We start from the raw sequence: 22,517 nt of genomic DNA, 5'->3' as shown, positions 1-22,517 counted from the left end.
ATAGGCATTAAATAAACAAAGAAGATATAGGCATTAAATAAACAAAGGTTTTGTTGCCTTTAAGTCAAATAGTTGGATTTTTTGTTTCCCTTGGGAAATAGTCAGACATTGATTTTCAAATCAAAATGTGTTATGTGGCCTAAGCCAATAATATCTTTCAGACTTTCATTGTGTAAGTTTTCTGTGGAGGTCTTTGATGCTCAAGGGCGAAGAAACCTCTTCATAGCAAAGTAACAGTCTGACTGGAAAACCATATTGTTGTTTTACTTCTCTCTTTTTAATTTGAGTCACATTCTCATACCACTTAATAGTAATTCTAAATCTTATTGACTTGAAAAGGTTCTTTAATTACATAAGTTACAGATTTACTGCTTTTATTTGATTACCTAAATTAATGGAGTTTTGTAATTTGGATTTTTTTAGGTGTTATTTGATGATCTTGGACCATCTTTAATCCGTCTTTCAAATCCAAGTCTTCAGCGTCAACTGTTGTACTCATTTTTGCAATTCCTAGGAGTTCCGTGTACAAGTAAATTCTTTCCTTCCAGTCTCTATATTGCCATGGATGAAAATAACATCTTTGACAGTGTACTCTATGATGATAAACCGCTGACTTCTGTTGATTTTCCACTTTCTGGATTCAACAGTATTGGTCATATGGACACAATGCTACGAGGGAGACGTCAGATAGGCCACTGTAAAGAAGGAGAGGAGTTCATACAGAATGTTTTCCATGTTCTATTCCAGATATTTACAGGAAAGGAAAAATCTAATCTGTCTATTTGTTGGTTACAGTATGAAATATATAAGGTAATGAGGAGTCTGCATATAATGACTTTTGTGATGTGTGGCTTTATTCTGTATTAATGTTTATATTGAATTAAAATAAATATTGATGAAAATTGTCTTGCAGGACTAAGTATTCAAATCAGGAAATGCCATTTAAGATTGCACTGGGGGTAAAAAAAAAAAGCAAACTGACAAACCCTTTTCTTCACTACATGTTACACACTGGCATACATGGAGCAAACTTTTTTAAAGTTTTGGATAAATGTTATTATATGATACATTATATGCTGAACAGGAATGGTCGCAAGTGGCTTTTTTGCAGGGCAAAGTGAGTCAACCAAGTACTTATACCAAACTGTTCTACTAAGTGCATAATTCCCCAATACCATAATACAAGCACCTAATCAAGAAACTTTCAACTTCCTATACAAGTTACATTTGGAGTGTTTTTGAAGGATATCACACCATATCACTTGCTGCAACACTGGCAGTGTTCAAGGCCAGGTTATATAAGGCCTTGAGCAACCTGGTCTAGTGGGAGGTGTTCCTGCCTGCTGCAGGGAAGGTTGGGACTAGATGATCTTTAAGGTGCCTTCCAACCCTTAACATTCCATGAATATAGATTTATTCAAGTAAAACTGTTCTAATAAATGCCCACAGAAGGGCAGAGAATCCAGGTTGTCTTCCTAATGCTTAAGAAAGTTTGGTATTGTGTTTCCTTATGGATAAGATCCCTGTCTCTTACTTCAACACTACCTGACCAGAAGATCTTCTGTCCTTTAATCTTACCATCCTAAAAGCTACTTGGGTTTAGTTGTGCTAGTCATAAGATGCATAATTTATTTTTCTTTTTTCAGTCATTGCAGGTTAGCAGGTCTGTGTTTGAGCAGTTGGCCTTTTAAAAGAGTGAAATTTGATAGTACTTAATGTCAGCAGCAGGAGTAAGAATGATAAGTGTGTGTGATTTGGCTGTATTGGAGGGAGCTGACAACAGGCAGTTGTGACAACCTAGAGTACTTAGTAGCAACAGATCTGGCTGGTGGTGAAATATGGAACAATACGAAAACAAAACACAGTAATGAAGTAAAAAATTGCTGTGAGGGTTTTTTTCTCTTTTCTTCTTCCACCCCTCTCAAAATTTGTTCTGTTTATTTACCCTGCAGGTAATTCAATGTCTCGAAGCAAAAAAGAAAAAGAAGCTAAAAGCACAAGGGAGGAGGAGTAAAAAGCTGGCCAAGAATTTCCTTAAAGCACCTGACAACCGAAACAACCTTACTCTCTGGAAACTCTATGCCTACCTAGAATGGCTGCTTGGTAACACAGATGATGCCAGGAAGGTGTTTGACACAGCTCTTTGCACAGCAGAGACAGGAGGATTGAAGAGTGCCCACCTCTGCAGCCTCAGCCTGCTTTATGCTCAGCTGGAAGTGGAACTGCTAGAAAGTATAGAAGGGGCTGTTATGTCACGTGCTGTTCATATATTGACCAAATTGACTGAAAGTGGACCATATGTGCCCTATAGTGGACAAGTGTTATCTGTGAATGTCTTGAAAGCTCGTAAAACATATGAGCGTGCACTGCAAGATTATTTAAGTAAAATGCCAGTGTCTGATCAGGATCAGGTCAGTGATGCTGATCAGCTGGTTAACTTGGTTGGTTGTTATGCACTGTTCCAGTATTTGACTGTTGGGATTGATGCTGCAGTACTGATATATACACAGGCTTCAGAAAAACTTGAAGCTTCTGGTCCACAGAAATGTGAAAAAACTGGAGAGAATTTTGGCATTCAAAATTTTCCCAGTGCTCTTGAAGCTGTCATGCTGCTGCATACAAATTTACTGAGATTTCACATGAAAATTAGTGTTTATCCTTTGAATCCTCTGCGAGAGGCACTAACGGAGGCTCTGAAACGGTATCCTAGCAACCAGTCTCTTTGGAGGTCATACATCTACATCCAAAGAAAGTCTCACAGTGCTAGCAAAGCACGAAGATTTTTTGATAATGTCACAAGGTCTACTAACTCTTTAGAGCCATGGCTGTTTGCGATCCAAGCAGAGCAGATGAGAAAAAAACTCACAGAAAAAGTCCAGAGGTAATACCTTGCAGCTCCTTACAATTATGCTTTTTAAAATCTGTCTGATAATAGAGGAGAGCAAATGCTGTCATAGTTCTCATTTTGCAGATGAAGCTGTAACTAGGGAAGATTTTTTGTTCAAGGCTGATCAGGGAGTCAATAGCAGAATCTTGAATAGAATTAAAGCCCTAGGGGATTACCCTCATGTCCTTTCTACTGGACCAGATTTTGTGTTGCTTTGTTTGATTTCTTGCTACTGGCATCAGGGTGGTACACATTCCTTTAAAGAATAACTAAGCCTGCATAGATGGCCAGGGTAGACACTGTGAGCTTAGAAACTGCTGCATTATAATGCTACAGCAATAAGGAGTGTAATACAGAGCTATGCTGCAGTTTCTGTCTGAGCTGGCTGCTCTACTTTATTTCTGGATCACAGAATACAATTGTGGCAGATCTGTTTCCATAGTGAGTCCTTGAGAGTTTAGTTTTCATATGAGGCTGTTGCTAGGTAGAAGAGGCTGGAAATTCCCTTAATTTGCAGTGGTCAGTGATATTTTTTTTGATCCTGAGAAAGGAGGAAAGGGTAGGAAATGTGGGGAACAAGGTATGTGTTCATTCTTAGAGCTTAGTCTCTTAACTGTTGTCTGCTTGTTGCTTGGAGCTACCTATCCAGTGCTACCTACATATCTCTAATAACATGGGCAGCTTGGTTGTTTGTGTCTGCACATAGCAACAGATTTCTAGTAAAGTGTTATCTGCAAGTTTTACATAGCTGTAAGCTTACAATATTCACACTTAGTGAAATTACATAATTATCAATATACTTTGAAATGAGGGTGCATCCACTGCTTTGATTGCCGCAGTCTGGCAACAGGCATTCATACATGCTAGTGACATTCCTGAGCTGTCACTCTATGTCATCCTAAATTGCAATAAGAATTCTACAGGCATCAAATGTAAAGGAGGATTGGATTTCAATTTACTGTTAATTACAGATTGACACTATGATAGATTTTCATTATTGTTACTGGAAACTGATGTTAAAATTCTGGAGTGATGATTTTTTTCTGTGACGTTGAGTTCCTTTCCAGATTTTTTGCTCCTAGCATAGCCTTTCCTGTAGGTTATATTTGTAAGGGACAAATTGGATGCTGCAAGAGCAGAGCTGAGCTACTGCAACATGGAGATAAGTGGCCTGTCAGTCATGCATAAAACTAATGTTTTGTGATGTTGTGACAAACTAAGAAAATGTCTGTGCTGTATGTGACTGTTTCCTATTCTGGCTTGTATTTCTGCTTGTTTAAGTGCATGGAATTCAGATGAAGAAATGAACATGAAAGGTAAAACAGGAACATATGGAAGTCAGTGTTAGGTACAAGGCTTCAAATATCTGATTCCATGCAGAATAGATTTCATAATTTTGCCTCAGGGCAAAGGTTAAGATGGGAGGACAAATTACCTCAAAGACCCTTGAAAAAAGAGGCAGATTAGGAGCCAAGTGTTGATGGTGAGTGGGACAAGCTGGCAGGCTAAGCAAGCACACACAGACAGAAGGAACATTGCCATGAGTGCTCCAGGCTGTTTCTTCCAGCTCAAGCCACTCTGTATCAGCTGTAGATGGAAATCAGTGCTTTGGTGAAAAATACATACCTGCTTTTGTGTTGTGCCTGGAACTTAAAGGATTTGAATCTCTGGGTGAAAGTTATTATTGTAATCATGGTTGAGATCCAGAGCTGTAATTTTGGCCTGGATTGAAGACCAGTGTATGGCCTTACATGGATGATGGGGTAAATTTGAACAAACTGGCCTGGGCACCAGGAGATCTGCTGACCCTGACTTGAATTTGTTTTGAGATGCTATGCCAAGCTTAGAATGATAAATTATCTTGAATGAAGATGTTTTAAGGTCAAATGATAGTGGGTTATTGTATTCAAAAAGAAATTACTTTTGACCATGCTAAAAGAATTTTTCACAAAAATGTATATTTTTTAAACTACTGTTCCTGTTTAAAAATGTGTTGATTATATTAGCAAGTGCTAAAAATATTGTTTATAACATGCAGAGTTTGTAGCTTGAATTACAAAAACCTGGCTATATACAGTGCTGCAGAGACAGTACATTGTTCTTTACCCTCTCTTACCTGGATGCGGTCCCTTAGCTTGGGTTTAAAGGAGTCTTGTTTCTTCTTTTGTCTATGTTTCAGGGCAGATGTTGGTGAAGTACATTGTACTATTCCTGAAACTGGATTAACAAATCGCATTGTAGCTCTGTTTGAACATGCAGTTCAGAGTGAAAATGGTACCCATTGTCCACTGCTGTGGAGACTGTATTTGAACTTTATGGTAAGATGAAGACTTATCAGTTTTGGTTTATTTTACCGTATTTGGAATTCTCATGAACACAGCTGCAATCCTATATAAAAGAATGAATACTAAATGCTGCCATGCCTCTTTGATTTGCAAGGTGATATATGTGAGTTGTATTGGTTCTTATTGCTGAGAATATTAAGGAAAATGTAATTCACATGGATTAGGAGTAATAGCTTTGACAGTGTAGTCTTAATATGGATGCAGGCAAGTTAGTGTGTCTGTCATCTTACATAGATAAAAATATGTCATAAAATGTTAATAGATGGATTCCACCCAATCTTACAATATAAAGGTAAGTCGTCAAGGGAGAAAAACTTAAGAAAAGAGGAAGTAAATTGTAGGGATGTATGTTTTTATTATTTTTTATGTGAGTAAAATCAGCAAAGATGACTTTTATTTATGTTTTAGACCTACTTTGTGGTTCTGAAAAGAAATTACAAGGTCTTTGATATTTCAGTCAAATCTCTATCCTGCTTTTTTTCAACTTCACAGAATCACAGAATGGTTGAAGTTGAAAGGGACCTCTGGAGATCATCTTGTTCAACCACCTAGAGCTGGTTGTCTACTACAGCGTCTAGATAGGTTTTGAATATCTCCTGTAGACTCCATAACTCTCCAGGCAACCCATGCTAGTGCTCAGTAACACTCACAGTAAAAAACTGTTTCCTGATGTTCAGACAGAGCCTCCTGTGATTTGGTTTGTCTGTTGCCTCTGATCCTGTCAGTGGGCACCACTAAAAAGGGTCTGGCTCCCTCTCCTTTGCACCCTCCCTTCAGGCATTTTTATATATGTATAAGTTCACCCCCCAAGCCTTCTCTAGGCTAAAGAGTCCCCACTCTCTCTGCCTCCCCTCCTAGGAGAGATGCCCATGTTATCTTAGTGGCCCTTTGCTGGACTCTTTCCAGTATCTGCATGTCTGTCTTTTACGGGGAAGCCAGCAGCTGGATGCAGGATGTCAGGTATGACCTCACCAGTGCTGAGTAGAGGGGCAGGATCACCTCCCTCAACCTGCTGGCAGTGCTTTGCCTGATGCAGTCCAGGGTGCCATTAGCTCTTCTTTCCAGCAAGGACACGTTGCTGGTTCCTGCTCAAGTTAATGTCCACCAGGACCCCCAGTTCCTCTTCTGCCAAGCTGCTTTCCAGCTGAGTAGGCCCCAGCATATATTGGTGCATGGGGTTGTTCCTTCCCAGTTGCAGGAATTTACACTTGTCCTTGTTGAACTTCGAGGTTCCTGTCAGCTGATTTCTCCATCCCATTGTGTTCCCTCTGGATGGCAGCATGACCCTCAGGTGTATCAGCTACGCCTCTGCAAGCTTGCTCAGGGTGTACTCTGCACCATTAGCCAGGTCATTAACAAACATGTTAAATGACATTGTACCCAATACTGTCCCCAGGGGTACTGGCCTCCAACTAGACTTGTTCCATGGATCTCCACCCTCTGGGCCCAGACTTTGAGACAGCTTTCCATCAGTCTTGCTGTCTGTGCATCAAACTCTTACATCAACTGCTTGTTCAGGAGGATCTTATGGGAGGCAGTATCAAAAGGCCTTATGGAAGTCGAGAAAGACAATGTCCACTTGAGATTGTTCAGCCTGGAGGAGTGAAGGGTCCTGGAACATACTGTCATTGTATAGAAATACCTCATAAGAGTGTGTGAAGACAGTCAGACTCTTCTCAGTGCTGCCCAGTGACAGGAGAAAAGGCAAAAGCCACAAGCTGAATCAATATATCAAATTCTGTTTAGACATGAGAAAAAGGTTTTTTGCTGTGAGGGTTGTGAAACACTGGAAGAGGTGGTTTGGAGGTTATATAGTCTCTGTCCATAGAGATGTGGCTCTGAGCAGCCTGCTTTCACTGACCCTGCTTTGAGCAGAGGGCTTGGAGCACACGGTCTCCAGAGCTCCCTTCCAACCTCAGTGACTGTGAAGAATGCAAAGGCAGAATGTTACAGAAAGCTCTTTGCAGAGCTGCAAAAGATTAGTGTGCAGCCCTAGGTTTCCTGTGAGTGAGTGAAATGCGTTGCTGTTCAGTAAAAGGAGAGACTGGATGTGGCACTTACTGCCGTGGTCTAGTTGACAAGGTGGTGTTCGTTCAAAGGTTGGACTCTGTGATCTCAGAGGTCTTTTCCAACCTAATAGATTCTGTGATTTTGATTGCACCAGAACAGCACAAGTTTCTACAACCAATGTATTAATAATATGAAAAATAATTTCTGTATTTTAAAACTTGACAAGGAACAAGTTGCTGATTTTTAGCAACAGTACTGATGTAGTCAGAACAAAAGAAAAGGTAAATTCATGATCGAAGATCTCTTCTTCTCCAAAGATCACAAAATATTTAATGTATTTTCAGTACTTTGAAATTGGTGCTTTTTTAGATTTGCCATAAAATTGCATTTGTGAGGTGTTTTTCAAAGATTTTCAATTCAAAAGATTTCTTCACAGAAACTGTGTAAATATTTCTATCTGTAACTGGGATGACTGAAGCTATGGAGACCGTTCAGCGCACTGACCTCTGCTGCCTTTCTCTTCTAAATTTCATGATAGCTGTGTGCTCTGTACTTGTATGACATAGTTAAATGGATACTTCGAGGAAGAAGTTTTAACTCCTTTCAGACAAATACTAATTTGTCATATACATTTTTATATGTAAGGAGATTCAGCCTTACCAAGCTTCTGCTGGGTAAGAACATGTATGTGTGTGATCTCTTCAGTGCATAAAACCAATGGATTACCACCTGCATTGTACCAAAGATACTCTTGTGCAGTGTATGTGTAGCATATCAGATATAAATGTTGGCTAATAATCTGCACTCCTGCATTGTTATCTAGGCAAAGGTACTGACTTGAACTGAAATACCAGAGGTTCTTTCTGTGAGTTCTTGTTCTATTATTTGTCATACAAGTAAAGTCTTGAAACTCCTTAAAGACATCTGAAGAGTGTAACCAGTTTAACGTGACAAATTGAATAGCTACCACAAGATATAGTAATAAGGATTCCCCAGCAGAAGAACTCTGAGCTTTTCAGTAATCATTTCTTTATCTCATAGGTAATTGTTTCATTATTTCAGCTATTACTGCACTGAATTATGAACATTTCTTTTTCTCACACAGGCTTCACTAGGAAAAAAAGAAAAAAGTAAAGGATTGTTTTATAAAGCCCTTCAAAACTGTCCTTGGGCAAAGGTAAGCACAGAAAACATGTAAACCTATCATATTCTAATTTATGAAGTTCTGTATTTGAAAAAAAGTTAGACTTTAGTAGCTGTTGTAGTGAGTTATATGCAAATGAAAGAAGAAATTGCTGAGGAAGTACTGTTAAGATTTTCTGCAAATAAGAGATGCATCTGAAACGGAAACATGGTTAGTAGTCAGTGCCATTTGTGTTTCAGGACACAAAAGTGTTGCATTGCATTGAGGCACAGCAGTAATAAGTCCTGTGTGATCTAGAAGTGATTGAGACTTTCAGACTGTATTTTATCATGAGCATCATAGTACCAGAAATATATAGGCAAATGAAAATGTATGTAGTTAATAGTATAGAAAATTATTGAGGAACACCCGCAACTCCTCAAGTAATGTCTGTATATGCTGCAAATGCTCCAGTGCCTCTTGACTTCTCTTTTATCTTTTTAAATAAAGTTATTTAGTAAAAGTTGGAAGTCTCTTGATTAAGCGTCTACTTGGCTGTCACTGTAGAAGTACTAATTCTGTTTGTATTATTTTAAAGTAGTATATATTTCTTATGTTCTTGCTACAGAGTTGTTGCCTATCTACGTACTACTTCTTTATACCATGTTTCTCGCTGTGATAGAAAGATGGCACAGCAAACATTCTTGTTGCCTTTTCAGGTACTCTATATGGATGCAGTAGAATATTTCCCTGATGATGTGCAAGAGACACTTGATCTAATGACTGAAAAAGAATTAAGAGTGAGAGTACCTATGGAAGAGCTGGATCTACTATTAGAGATTTAAAAGAAGACTGCAGAAATGGAGAAAGTACAGAAGCTACTTCCAAAGCTAACAATTAGATCCATTTGTTTTCATACAAGAATTCTGTTGGCACATTGGTACTATGTACTTTCTTTTAATTTAAATTCCCATCAAAATGGAGTTCTGCTAGCTGCAAGCATTCTGGAATCAAGGACTGCGTTTTGCCCACAAAAATGCATCCATTTCTCTGAAGTAGTGCTGGCTCCCACAGAAGGATACCCTCTTTAAATAGCCTCCTGTTGAATGTTGCCCAGTTTCTTATTCTGTTGTTTGAAATTACATTCCCTAGGGTCCTGTAGAGGTTCAGTATATGCCAACTATGGTTTGGTGAGCAGCACAGGAAATAAACATCTGCCAAATGGATGCTCCACTGTCCTCCAGTTGGCAGACTTCAGTAATTTCCTTCAGCTTGGTATGCGTGTGTGTATATATAACTACTAAGTCAAACAACCATTACATCTGTACATATCCTGTGAGTAAAAGATAAATCTCTGCTTGATCAGGCACCTATTTTGGACTTGTATACTTTGACAGATGACCATTTTAATACAAATATTTATGAAAAATATACCAGAATATTTGAAAATTCAAAAGGAACTTGTTTTTTGTTTATTAATAGAACTGTAAGTGTATTAAAAATGAAAATGTGTCCATAATGGCATCTCTAAGCAGCTCACTTCTAAACAAGTTTTTGTAATTGATTACTCGCTTTTGACCCAAATCCAGGCAATCATCATAAGAGAAGGCAGAGTAGGCAAAACATGATTGTTTAAATAGTAGCTTCTATTCCAAGAGTCTTTAGTCAAGCTCCTAGAGAAGTCATATGAAATATGGTAACAATTTAAGGATACAGTTATGTTATATATTTATTTTATAAGACAGAATATGCTGAAATATGGAAAAGACTGTTTAGCATCCCTACTCTTGAGACCTGAGAACTCAGATATTGGATCTTCATCTGAAAAGAGGGTAACTGCAGCCACTGAATACCCAGAACTGCTTCAGATGTTTTTCAGGAAAAAACTAATTGTCACTAACAGCACTAAAATAATTGGGATCATCCAGCTGGTGAGATGTGATAACGTGAAACTATGTCTGGACAAAGCCATACAACCTGTGGCTTGGATTTGCCTGTAGCACCACAATACAAGATAGAATACATTTTAGATAAGGCTGCACTTCATTTATTCCTTTATAAAATTATTTTAAATGTTACAGGGAATATGTATAATTTTAAATGGCCTTATAGCACTTCTGAAGAGCCTTATTATATTGCTGCAGTTCCAAGTGATGCTGGTTTTGCTGTGGAAGTAATTGATTAGGCTTTGTGAGAAATAAGTATTTTATATTTTAAATCTGTGCTTCTTACAAAAATGACAGCTCCTGAAATGGAGGTAGAAGTTACTGCGTCTGAACAGTAACATGACAAATTTTGCCTGTGTTTGTTTATGCTTTCCCTTGAAATCAGAACGCCGTTTCCTCTGAAGCCCTGAAAGGGCTGTGGAGTGGGGATCAACTTGATTGTGCTCCTGCTTAGTCACAGAGCAGCCCAGGTTGGGAGGGACCTTGAAAGATCATCTGGTCCAACATTTTGTGAGACAGGGAGCCTAGGTGAGATTACCTAGCACTGTCTCCAACCACAGTTGAAAACTTCCAGTGATGGCAGCAATTAGTTCTGTTTCAATCACTTCTCTCTTCCTTGCATCCTGTCCCCTGAGTCCTTTCACAGCTTTTCCCAATCCAGCGCTTGCGCTACTTTCTTCACTTGGGTGGTCAGAGCCTGCTCACTTCCTGGAGCTCGTGGAGTCTTGCCCAATTTAGACTCCAGTAACTTTTTCTGTCCTTGTGGGGACTATGCTAACTGTTCACTTTCTCCTGATCTTTATTACTTTTGTCTTGATCTTGGGACTCTATTTCAGAAATGCTGGCCAAAGAGGTGGAAGTCAAATTCTTCTGCAAAAGGTAAGAACTAAATTTCCAAATATGTTTATTTTTCAGTTCCTGTGGTGGCAGACATGGTACCAGAACAGAGTCCTTGGATTTTGCTTAATGCAATGCAGCTTTTCTTCAGGGAGCTGAACCAACTTCTTTGTGGCTGTTGCTTCTAGCCAGAATTAACAGCCATGTCCCAAATAAAAAGTGCCTTGCTCTCCAGACATCATAAAGCTTTTCAGCCCCTCAAGCATCGATGAGAGCAACTGCCATGATTAGAAAGTGCTAAAAAATCCTTGGCTTTTTGTGACCTTTGCAGGAGACAGATCTCCTAAGGTTTATAAGAATGGGTAATAAAACTTGTTTTTCTATCTGCAGATGAAAACCAATTCTATTTCAGGGTTTCTGTCATCCAGATTAAATAAAAGACTCCACTCATCTGTAGGGTTTGTTTTTAACAATGAGCCACATAATTTTTACATGGAAAAACGAAATCTCTTGGCCTTGGTGCTACCATTGTTGTTACAGCACTGGCAGTTATCAAAGGCACTGCTCTGTGTGTAACTTTGCTCTCTTACTGGCCAGCATTTGCTCTCAGTTTCCAGAACAAAGACTGCACATTGCTTAACTGTGGTCTGTATATGGAACTTTATATAAACCTTAAACGTCACATGTAAAACATTTGGAAACTAATTCCTTAGAACTTAACAAGTCCTTCACAGAAGTACACTATACAGAATACTTCATAAGTAGTATATGCATGGCTACAACCGAGCCAATAGAAATCTAACCCCTATGGAGATGAAGCTGCAGGCAACAAATTTGTATAGATGGGAAGAATTCAAGATTATGCTGCAGAACACCAAGTGTGAATTGTAGTTTTAATTTCTATGTGCAATCTGCTATGTGACAGACCCAGCACCTAGGCTGGCCAATGCCTGTGCCTGACCAGTGTGTACATGGGCAGCGTGGGGCTCTAGAACCTGTTCCTACTGTGCTTCATTCCCTTCAGAGACATTATCTCGCTTGGATGTTTATGTAATGAACTGTAACCCTCTTGAGAAAAACAAATTTATAAACTAATCTCACAAGTACCTTATCCAATCATGTTTGGATCTTTAAGATTACTAATGAGTGTCCATCTTGCTCTCTTACAGGCACAAGTGATAGAGATGGGTACTTTTAAAGTGTGTCTCAATGTTAAGGTTGCATATTTGTCATTTATTTTCAGGTATATATGACACTGAGTTACTCAAAAGTGACTTGTCTTAGCCCCTAAAAACAAGAAGGTAATTAAGAGCAGCAGCAATGCTGCAGTAGATGTAAGAGACTGCCCTGCCTAAGGAGGACTGAGAGGTGGGTCTCCTGCACTGCTCCCTGCCTGGCAAGGTGTGGGTCACTCAGACAAGCACTCATGGGTCACCAGCACTTTCTCTTGAAGGTAAGTCTGATAATGCAACAGACAGTTCCATGTAAATAGCAGGGCTTTGCCACCAAAGTGGTTCAATTCAAATAAATGTTTTATTGGGAAATGAAGAGTTACACTGACTGAAAAACCACAACCCACCAGCTTTTAACCTGTTCATGAATGAAAATTAGCAATGTGGTTTTTCACAAGACTCTCATCAACACAGAGAGTGAGGACTTAAAGATACAGTCCCTCAGGGGTTCCCTCCTGCTTCTTGTAGAGAACATTCTCTTTAGACTTTTTGAAATCTTCATTTGTTACTTTCATTCGCCGTTCCCTCAAAGCCATCAGTCCAGCTTCTGTACAAATTGCCTGCAACACAGAAAGCAAGAACAGTTATGGTCGCTCTGCAACCCCTTCGAGTCACACCTCTGAAGGCAGCTGCATCTTCATACTGCTCCGAAGACTGTAAAAGTGAGGAGTGTTAACAAAATCTATGTTCTGCAGTTTGACACTGTTCAGTAGCACTGAAGCATGTAAAACAGGCTGGGTAAGGACAGAATAGTCAGAGAAACACTTCACTGACAGAAAGGCAGCTTTGTAACAACACTATTTCCCTCATGCGAGGACAGACGGACCCAGCTCTGTCCCCAGTGGACTGTGTGATCCTTCTGCAGGGAGATAACAGAGACATGTGATGTTGGTTTAAGCTCATGAGTGTGGTAACTCTAGCCAGGGCTTTGGAAAAGCCTGAAATTTCCTAATCTACAGTTAAATTTTTATCTGCTTGCAACATATTCCCTAAAATTGCTTTTTATCCTGCACTATCTTAAGTAATATTTAATATACCTTGCACAAAATTCCACATTCCCCTTTTTTGCACTTTGCTACTTTTAAAATTTCATATTCATATAACACAGGTATGTACTCTTACCAGCACAAGCTTCCTCATAATTACGTTTTTTTTCATTTCCCACTTGTACAGCAGAGTACATGTCATGCATAAAAGGTATTTTAAAGCCATCCAACTGTCCCTCAGTAACATAAACACAAGGAACTAGAGAACAGTTCAATAGACAACAGTTTTGGACGCAGTAAAAATGAAGTGAAGAATGGTGATGGGCACTGACCTTAATATCTGCACCACTGAGATCATCTTTTGCCATAATCAGCTCATCCAAAGTCACATCATCTGCCAACGTCATTCTGCTTGTGTGAATCTGGAAGATTCGTTTCTTCGTCTTTTCATCAGGTAGAGGGAACTCTATTTTCCTATCAATACGTCCTGTGCAAAAAAAAAAGTTCAGTCTTAGGTTTTTTGCATGCAGCTGTTGGAAACAGAGCAGGAAGAACATCTGTAAGTCTGACTGACAGCAACTGTTTCGCTGGGGTGTGTCCAGAGCAAGGCAAAGGAGCTGGTGAATGCCCTGGAGCACAAGTCTTATGAGAAGCGGCTGAGGGAGCTGGGATTGTTCAGCCTGGAAAAAAGGAGGCTCAGGGGAGACCTTATCACTCTACAGCTACCTGAAAGGAGGCTGTAGACAGGTGGGGGTTGGTCTCTTCTACCAGGTAACAGGCAATAGGTCAAGAGAAAATGGCCTCAAGTTGCACCAGGGGAGGTTTAGACTGAATATTGGGAAAAATTTCTTCATAGAAAGGGTTGTCAAGCATTGGAAGAGGTTCCTCAGGGAAGTGATGGAACCACCCTCCCTGGAAGTGCTCAGAAGAGATGTACATGTGGCACTTGGGGACATGGCTTAGTGGTGGAGTTGGCCCTGTTAGCTTAATGGTTGGACTGAATGATCTTAAAGGTTCTTTCCACTAAACAGTTCTGTGATTCTTCATGTCACAATGAATCACGTCTTAGAGTAGAAAGTGAGATCAGACTATTTGCAATGAACAGGAAGCTACTGGAGCTGAAAGATACCGTGATGCTGAAACAGTCTATCAGTGCAGGCAAGAGACCCCCTCACCTCGGAAATATAAGAAACCTTCCTTGAGTCACATATAAATATAAAAAATCCCAATGTATCACAGCACAGAAAAGTGTTAATGAAATACTTATGTTCTTGTAATACATTTCGTTCTACACTGCAATTACATTTAGCTCTGAAATTTAATTTTCTGCCACACACACACACAGAAGATAAATCACTATGCCAACTTGAATAACTCTTCCTCCTTATAAAAAAAACCCCTAAAAAACAAACCAGAAACAAAACCAAAATCAAACACTCCTAACTAAAGAAGAAAGATTTTGCAAAAATAGTTTTGTTGCAAGTCCCTACCCGCTGTTTTGTCTATGTCAGTAAGGACTTTGGATATTCTGGTACCCATTGTTTCAAATGAGCAATCTTTTGAAAGATATTTTCTGTCTCCAAATCACTCCTGTTTTTCTTTAAAACATCTTTTCTAAAGGGGTGAAAGCACCACATCAGACAACTCAGAGTGTGATACACAATGGTAAATCAGTCCACCGAGCTGCTAGAAGTGCCCTGGTTGCTCAAGCTGTGGCTGTAATTTATTTAAATATCAGATAAACAGGTGTAGGAAGTTCCTTTCCAACAACTTCCAGATCATCTTAGCTGTCTTTCAATACTGGCAGAGTATTATCTCCTCTGTACTCTAACATCACTGGGTTTGAGTTGAAGGGTGTAAAGCTAAGATGGTGACAAAACCAGAGTTTTTCTGAAAAACACAAACATACCTCAGCAACTTTATACTGTGGAGCTTTTTATTCTAAACTCCTCAGGTCTAGTCGTTCAGGTGAGTGTTCAGAGTAGTTCTTTGACAATTGCATCTTAAGTTATCTTTATCTTAACTCTGTTACTTTAGGAGTATCTTTACAATTTAGGATACTTACAACTTCAATATTTACTTGAAGGTAAATCCTTTGATCTCTGTGTTGCTCTCTACCTTCCGATTTAACAGACACCACAGACATTATGTCTTGGTACATTTTTAGTGGCCATTTAGAAATACTACCTGTCCCTGTTCAAGCTCAACACGTAACATACACATCTCCCTCACTCACCCCCCAAACGTGAGTGTGCCAGCTCAGTAAGAAAGCAGCCTGGTTTCCTTGCACCAGAATCCAGGCTGTCTCCCTTAAGGCTTAGGCTCTCATCCCTGAAGCACAGGTGGTGCTGCCCCACCTTCCCCGGCTGCTGCAGGTGTCAGTGAAATGCTGCTGCTGCACACAGCTTGTCTTAACAACTAGTTAAAATGGCTGTGCCACCTTCACAGAAAGGAAGAATATTCAAGTTGTTATGTATATGTCAGAGGAATTAACACATTTCTTCTCTTCCAAAGGTTTTTCTCCTATTTGGAGGCTCGTAAATGGGTTCCAATTTTAACAGATGCACCAGCAGAGATGAGATGGTGAAAAGGACAAAGCAGTAACTTGCATTCTTTTTACCCGCCTGTGTTTGTCAAGTTTAGACAAGTCCTTTCACAAGAAAAGTGGCTTAAGCATACACAGCAGGATGTCCCTTACCTGGCCTAATTAAAGCTGGGTCCAGTGTTTCTATTCTGTTTGTAGCCATAATAACTTTAACATCTCCCCGAGAGTCAAACCCATCCAGCTGGTTCAGCAGTTCCAACATTGTGCGCTGGATCTCTCTCTCGCCACCTGAATTTGAATCATACCTTTAAGAAAAAGAGCACAGTCAGAAAAAGCACTATGTAAACTGCCACAAAGTGGCAAAGTGTGCGGGGAAGGGGTATTTTTTTTTAAACATCCACAGGGTATTTTTTTTTCACATTTAATGTTTATGCTTACAAAACAAAACGCAGGTTTTCAGAATCATTGTGGCATCTAAGTATGTAAAGAGACACTGAACTATTCTTGTTGCTGGGGAATTAACAGTCATCATACAAAGGAAATATATTCTTTTTCCACAGTTCCTTACATATTTGAAAATATCTCCTTTCCCCCCAACAAAATTAACATAAAAAGAGGCAAAAACCTAATTCTTACAAGCATATGCATCCATACACTGGGGAGCAGCTAGTGGCCGTGTATAATGTATATGAGCACCTTCTAATTTATTTAGAAAACACCGACTACTTTAAAGACTATTTGTATTGGACAGTTCCAACAAGCCTACAGAATTTTCAAAGTAATACAGCTTGGATATGGGCTCAACAACAGTTTAGTGTGGCATAAGCAATGCTTCTCCAGGACAGTAACTTACTGTGTAATGTTCTTAGAGCATAAGTTTTTAGCCAGAGAGGCAAATGACAAATGGATATACTGTGTACTAAGTATTCTGCTTTATTGTTGGATCGCTAAAGCCAATTACTGTACACTTGGATTTGCAGTTAGGGGATCCCATATGCACGTATACACAGCATGTCTTTCTGGTTTTGACACTCTCTCATAGAGATGCCTCCAGGTAGCAAGAGAACAGAAGTTAAGTCTCCAGTCATGTCTATTTAATATGAAAATATTGCAATATATTTTGGTTCCAAAGAAATTATTTGAAGTGTTACTTATTAGAAATGCTTGCATCAACAATAGTATACGAAAACAGTAGCAGAACTAAAAAACTGAGTCTCAGTATAGTTGCAAAGGAGTGTTTCTAATAAACCCCTGGCAACTGTCCCTGGCAATACCCATGTGTGAGGTGGGAGCTCAGACACTGTACCTCTTTGTTCCAATGGCATCGATTTCATCGATGAAGACGATGGATGGAGCGTGTTCCTCTGCCACGCGGAACAGCTCCCGCACGAGCTTCGGGCCATCACCCAAGTACTTCTGTATGAGCTCTGAGCCAACCACTCTCAGGAAGGTTGCTGAAGTTTGGTTTGCCACTGCTTTGGCGAGTAAAGTTTTACCTATTTTTAGATGAGAGAAATATTGTAATTAGTTTGCAGAGGGGGCAGAGAAAGGAAAGAAGGGGAAGGGAGGAAGGCAGAGAGAGAGGGGTGCCTTAACAAAAGTCATGTGACAGACTTGGCAAATACTGACCAAGCATAATTTATTTTACTTGTGTTATCTCAGCACAGATGTTACTGCACTGTAAAATACCTGTGCCAGGTGGTCCATACAGAATGACTCCTTTGGGTGGCTTTATACCCATCTCTTCATAATATTCAGGGTGGGTAAGAGGAAGCTCCACAGATTCCTGCAGCAGAAGAAAAACAAATGTGTGTTTTTATAAAGATCTGTGGGGATCTCTAGAACAGCATTCCTAAAAGTAATAAAGGCAAAAAGAACTTAACTGTTTTCAAGACAGACCTTGAAAAGCATGGCTCTCTGTTGCCTCCAATCCTAAGGCAGACAACTACTCTATTTGCACAACTTTTCCTATTATTTCTGTTGGCCATGTGGAAGAGGAGCAGTTGAGTGTTTCCCCTACTCCAACCTCAATGCATCATGCTGAATTTAGAGCCCCATGAGGGATCCACTCCTGGAGGACCTTAGGGCAGGGGGACACTTTATGGAAGGATGCCTTCTATAAAGTCTTACCAGATACTACAGATCAGTATTTTAAGAGCATTTGTGGTTTTGGACACCTACCCAAAGCAAAAAGGGTTGAGTTTCACCAGGGTTCAGGCACAGCTCTGCTGGTAGAAAACACCCCCTCACCCCCCAACCAAACAACAAACAAATGCAAACACAAAACAAGCCCAGCACTAAATGCTCAGATTGCAGGGCATCAGACACTCAAAACAACATCTGCACTTTTTACAATTTAACTCTCTAATTGCAACAATCATTAACTTTATATGTTGCAAAATAAAAGGTCGTTGGAGAGATTTTACAAGCTCTGGGCTCTACAAGATCCAGAGCAACTGTGAAAGGTTCCTGTGCATGCAGCCGCTGAAGATCCACTTAAAAGACTGAGGTCCACAAGCCTGCCCAGCAAAATCAAATGAAGAAATGCACTCTAGCAAGATACAAACCACCATTACATGAACAGCAGCTGGTCCCGCTGTTTTGAGCTCCTAACACAACAGCTACGATGTTGGCTTACTTAACTCTGTGAGTACAACTGAATACCTTGATTTCTTGAATCTGGTTGTCAAGGCCACCAATGTCAGCGTACGTTTCTTGAGGGGCTTTCTCTACTTTCATCACAGTCACTAAAGGGTCAGTGTCATCCATCAGGACTCCTATCACAGCATGAACCTAATTCAAGAATTAAGAGTTGTCAAAGAAGGCAGGCAGCATTATTAATACAAGCTGAAACCTGATCTCAATGCCCCTCTATTTAGGTGTGTGAAATGCACACGGCATACATACATACGTACAATACAGCATTCTCTCTCGTGTGGTTCTCAGATAAAAAAGGCAAGTTAAAAACAGTACAAGAACTTGTAAGAAACTTAAATTTCATAAAAACAACTCACCTTGTGATTTAGCAAAACAGAACAGCCTGGCTCCAGCAGATCCTTGTCCACAAAGGACAGAATACTGACATAGTGTTCTGATCCTACTGACGTGGACACGATGGCATGGTTGTCATCAATGATCTCCTCCAAGGTACCCACAGACATCGGTGTTCCTCTCAGATCGTCCACCTTGGATCTTTCTTCCTGTTGTTAAGGGAATCCAAGAAACGACAACACAGGCAAAAAACGTTCTTGTACAACACTGGCTCAAATTCACTGTCAATTCAGACAAAACGTAACAAAACTAGTCTTTCCTATTGTTGTTTTGCTGCCACAAAAGGCATAAAAGCAGAGGCCAGTAACAAAACCCACTATTATTTTAGTCCTATCCTATGGACTCTACTATATGGACGTGAATAAGTAGAATATTCTTTCTCTGTTGATGGATATCTGGGGGCTGCACTTTGGCAGAGCATTAAGAAACAAAAAATTACCGTGGCCTCAATCTGTAGTAATCCATGCTTGGTTTAAAACCATTTAGCCAGTTAATGAAGAATTGTGATAAACCTAGTATGTTTGTATCAACTCGCACATTCGTGGCACTTTATTTCCATTGCTTTGGTATGAAGTTCACATTAATTAGAGCACTTACTGTAACATTAGAAGCAACAGTTCACTCAAACCTCACCTCTTGTTTTTCTTCCAAAGGTTTCATCTGTTCTTGATTTCTGATAAATTCTTCCTCCATTAACAGATAATCTTTAATTCTCTCCAATTTCAACAATTTGAGTCTGCACTGTGTGTGAGGAGTCACTGTAACCAAAGCAGAATCCCAGTATTTTAGACCAAGTTTGACATGGTACCAATTATTCACTAATTCATTTCCAGAAATCCTGGGGTTTTTTTCTGGCAGTAACTCCTACATAAGCAGAAGTCACTATTTTTCTTGTCCAACTGCAATTCCAGACAAAAAACATATTTAAAGATAATGTTTTCTCTGAATTTCTTCTCACTTCAATTCCTTTCTCTCTTACTGGGAAATTCACAGGCTGCATCTTGCAAAACAATAATCTTATTTTGCGGGTTTTTTCCATGTTAATTAGAAACAAAATTCCATTTGGCTTTGTGTTTATGACCTGCCCAGAGCCAGATCTAGAGGAGAGGACAGCTCCACACTTCCCGAAGAGCAAACAGCCCAGCACTGCTGGACAGGCAGAATGCTCACCCAGGGGCAGTTTGCTGGCAGCATCTGGTCCCTTTGTTTTCTTCTTCTTTTTCCCCACTCTGGTTGGAACTGGAGGTTCATATTTCTTCTTCTTATCCTTGTTCATAAAAAGAATTCCATGAAAAGAAAAAAGAAATCAGGATAATAACAATGAGAAAATACACACAGGTGCACAGACTGAGAAAGAGCGCAAGGTGAAGGGCTTCATAACAAAACTGTCTCCTCAGGACCTAGAACGAGAAGCCCAAAAGAAATATGACTCTTATTTTTTACAAAAAAATTTCTTCTCCTGCTTATTTTACATCCCCCTTTCCAATTTAGACTTCTGCCTGTTTTCAGTAAATATAGAACATGGAAGGCTCAAGCCTCATATAAATCACAAACAAAACTAATACATGAGAGGATGAGGAAAATATCGAATCTGAACCTTTCTGCTGCACTTCAATGAAAGGATAACACACTTTCAGTGTCCCAGGTTGGACACTGCCTGCCATGTACATTGTACTTCCACTCCCAAATGAGACCAGAAAGGCCTCTAAAGGCCCAAAATGTGAAGGACACACCTCATGCAGGTGACTGTATGATGTCACTTTCAAGCCAAAATCAGTTCCTTAAGTGATACCTTGAAGGCAATTAGTTTTTCTGAACCCTGACACATTTATAGCTTTATTCTTTTCAAAAATAAATTATTGTCAAGTAGCTTCAGTTTCCCTTAAGCCCCCTTTCCTAATTTTGAACAGCACCTGTTTTCTCCAATGCACACTCAGAACAGATAAAGACATTCATTAGAGCCAGCAAAAGCAGTTTTATGCAGCTCCAAATACAAGAATAATAATAAAAAAAATAGTATAAAGAAGGCTACTGCAGCCAAGCTCTGTAGCAGCACACCTGTACTTCATCCTGTAAGTATTTGTTACCTTGTCATCCTTCTTGCTACCACCAGGACCGTGTCCACCGCTCTGACTTTGCCCCTAGACAAAAGGGAAAAAAAAAAACAAAATAAAAAAACCCAAATGCGTGTACAGTTCCATGAATCGTGAGCCCAGGGGCAGTTCCATGTACAGAAACGCCGTTAACTGCATTTCTCCCGTCTAAATGAAGCACTAATACACTCCAACCGGCTGCCCAGAGCCAGTAAACAAAGAGAAGTGCCCGGCCCGGTCCCTCCGCCCGCGCTCCCCCCTGCCCGGCCTGGAGGCGCCGGCGGTGACTCCGCAAAACGCTGGGCGCTGGCAGCGGACGCCCGAGGGACGCGGCCGGCACAGCGCCGCCGTGCTCACAGCCCTGGCATGCCCACAGCCCCGCCGTGCCCCCACGGGCCGCGCTCCTGCCGGGCCGGGCCGAGCCCCGCTCACCATAGCCCGCCGCCGACAAGCGGAAACACCCCCACGACACCGGGACGGATCGGACGGCGTCACTACGGGCCGCGGCGAGGGACAAGCGCGGGCGGGGCCGAGCGGGTGTCAATCCGGCCGGGGCCGGGAGAGGGCGCGGTGTCCCCGCGAGTGCGGCGGGCCTTCGATGTGGGCCGTGGAACGTTTTGATCCACCCGAGCCCCCGGCTGTGGATGGTGTGTCCCGGGTAGCCTTACCGGGGACAGCACTGGTACTCAACTGATTACTGCCTCACGAGGGGAAGCGGAGGGGCAGGCACTGATCTCTTCTCTGTGGTGACGAGTGACAGGACCCGAGGGAATAGCCTGAAGTTGTGTCAGAGGAAGTTTAGGTTGGATATGAGGAGGCTGGGTGCTGGAACAGGCTCCCCAGGGAAGTGGTCTCAGCACCAAGGCTGACAGAGTTCAAGAAGCGTTTGGACAGTGCTCTCGGGCACATGGTGTGACTCTTGGGGCTGTCCTGTGCAGGGCCAGCAGTTGGACTTCGATATTGATGGGTCCCTTCCAACTCAGGATTGTGGGTTACTCCTGCCCACAGGCAAACCGCATCTGAATGACTCCCCCTGGAATAATTCACTGGAGAGCATAAGGGTTTCTGTCCTGTGGCACTCTGCGGTCACATTTCAGCTACTGCTCTCCTAGTAGCAGGTTTTGAATACAATTTCAGATTAATAACACTTTTCACGTTTCTTAACAGAGGAAACACATTGTTTCTCTGAGCTGAGAAGATATTTTAAACAGTCCGCTAAGGCAGATTTTGCTTCAAAAGTGTGAAACTGCCTTCTCCAGCCTTGAAACTTAGAAGAAAACAGTTCTTTCCCCATGAGATATTTCTTATAAATCTTACAGTTTAATTCACAACAAAACAGGAAGCACATGGTAACAGCTGCCACAATGTTAATATCCACAAAAAAAGATACTAAAACCTCTGAATATCATGGGAAAATATGCCTATTTAATCCTGGGAGTTCAAGTCACCTCCCTTCAGCACT

The 22,517-nt window shown here is 40.7% G+C and overlaps 2 protein-coding genes across 3 annotated transcripts in view; one reads left to right on the top strand and one right to left on the bottom strand.

The window, feature by feature from the left end:
- The window catches only part of NRDE2 (NRDE-2, necessary for RNA interference, domain containing), a 32,031-nt gene extending 22,158 nt beyond the window's left edge, over positions 1–9,873 (top strand). For both annotated transcript variants that reach the window (XM_027673353.1, XM_027673346.1), the window contains exons 10-14: positions 424–810; positions 1,953–2,881; positions 5,067–5,205; positions 8,348–8,419; positions 9,085–9,873. In XM_027673353.1, the coding sequence (XP_027529154.1) occupies positions 424–810; positions 1,953–2,881; positions 5,067–5,205; positions 8,348–8,419; positions 9,085–9,210 (1,653 nt within the window). In that variant the 3' untranslated portion in view covers positions 9,211–9,873. The remainder of the gene's footprint in view (positions 1–423; positions 811–1,952; positions 2,882–5,066; positions 5,206–8,347; positions 8,420–9,084) is intronic.
- Positions 9,874–12,661: 2,788 nt separating this feature from the next.
- PSMC1 (proteasome 26S subunit, ATPase 1) lies at positions 12,662–21,563 on the bottom strand. Its single transcript, XM_027673363.1, has 11 exons — positions 21,488–21,563; positions 21,050–21,103; positions 20,133–20,229; positions 19,596–19,720; positions 18,926–19,111; positions 18,576–18,704; positions 17,601–17,697; positions 17,218–17,407; positions 16,065–16,216; positions 13,699–13,853; positions 12,662–12,940 (listed from the first exon to the last, which is right to left on the bottom strand). Exons 1-11 carry the CDS (start codon positions 21,488–21,490, stop codon positions 12,806–12,808), a joined length of 1,323 nt encoding a protein of 440 aa, XP_027529164.1. The 5' UTR covers positions 21,491–21,563; the 3' UTR covers positions 12,662–12,805.
- Between the last annotated feature and the right edge of the window lie 954 nt (positions 21,564–22,517).

This window comes from Neopelma chrysocephalum, unplaced genomic scaffold, assembly GCF_003984885.1.
Source record: "Neopelma chrysocephalum unplaced genomic scaffold, ASM398488v2 Primary Assembly neopelma1_24, whole genome shotgun sequence".
NCBI lineage: Eukaryota > Metazoa > Chordata > Aves > Passeriformes > Pipridae > Neopelma > Neopelma chrysocephalum.
The sequence above is the reverse complement of the archived record's forward strand: the minus strand, read 5'-3'. Positions and strand labels throughout refer to the sequence as shown.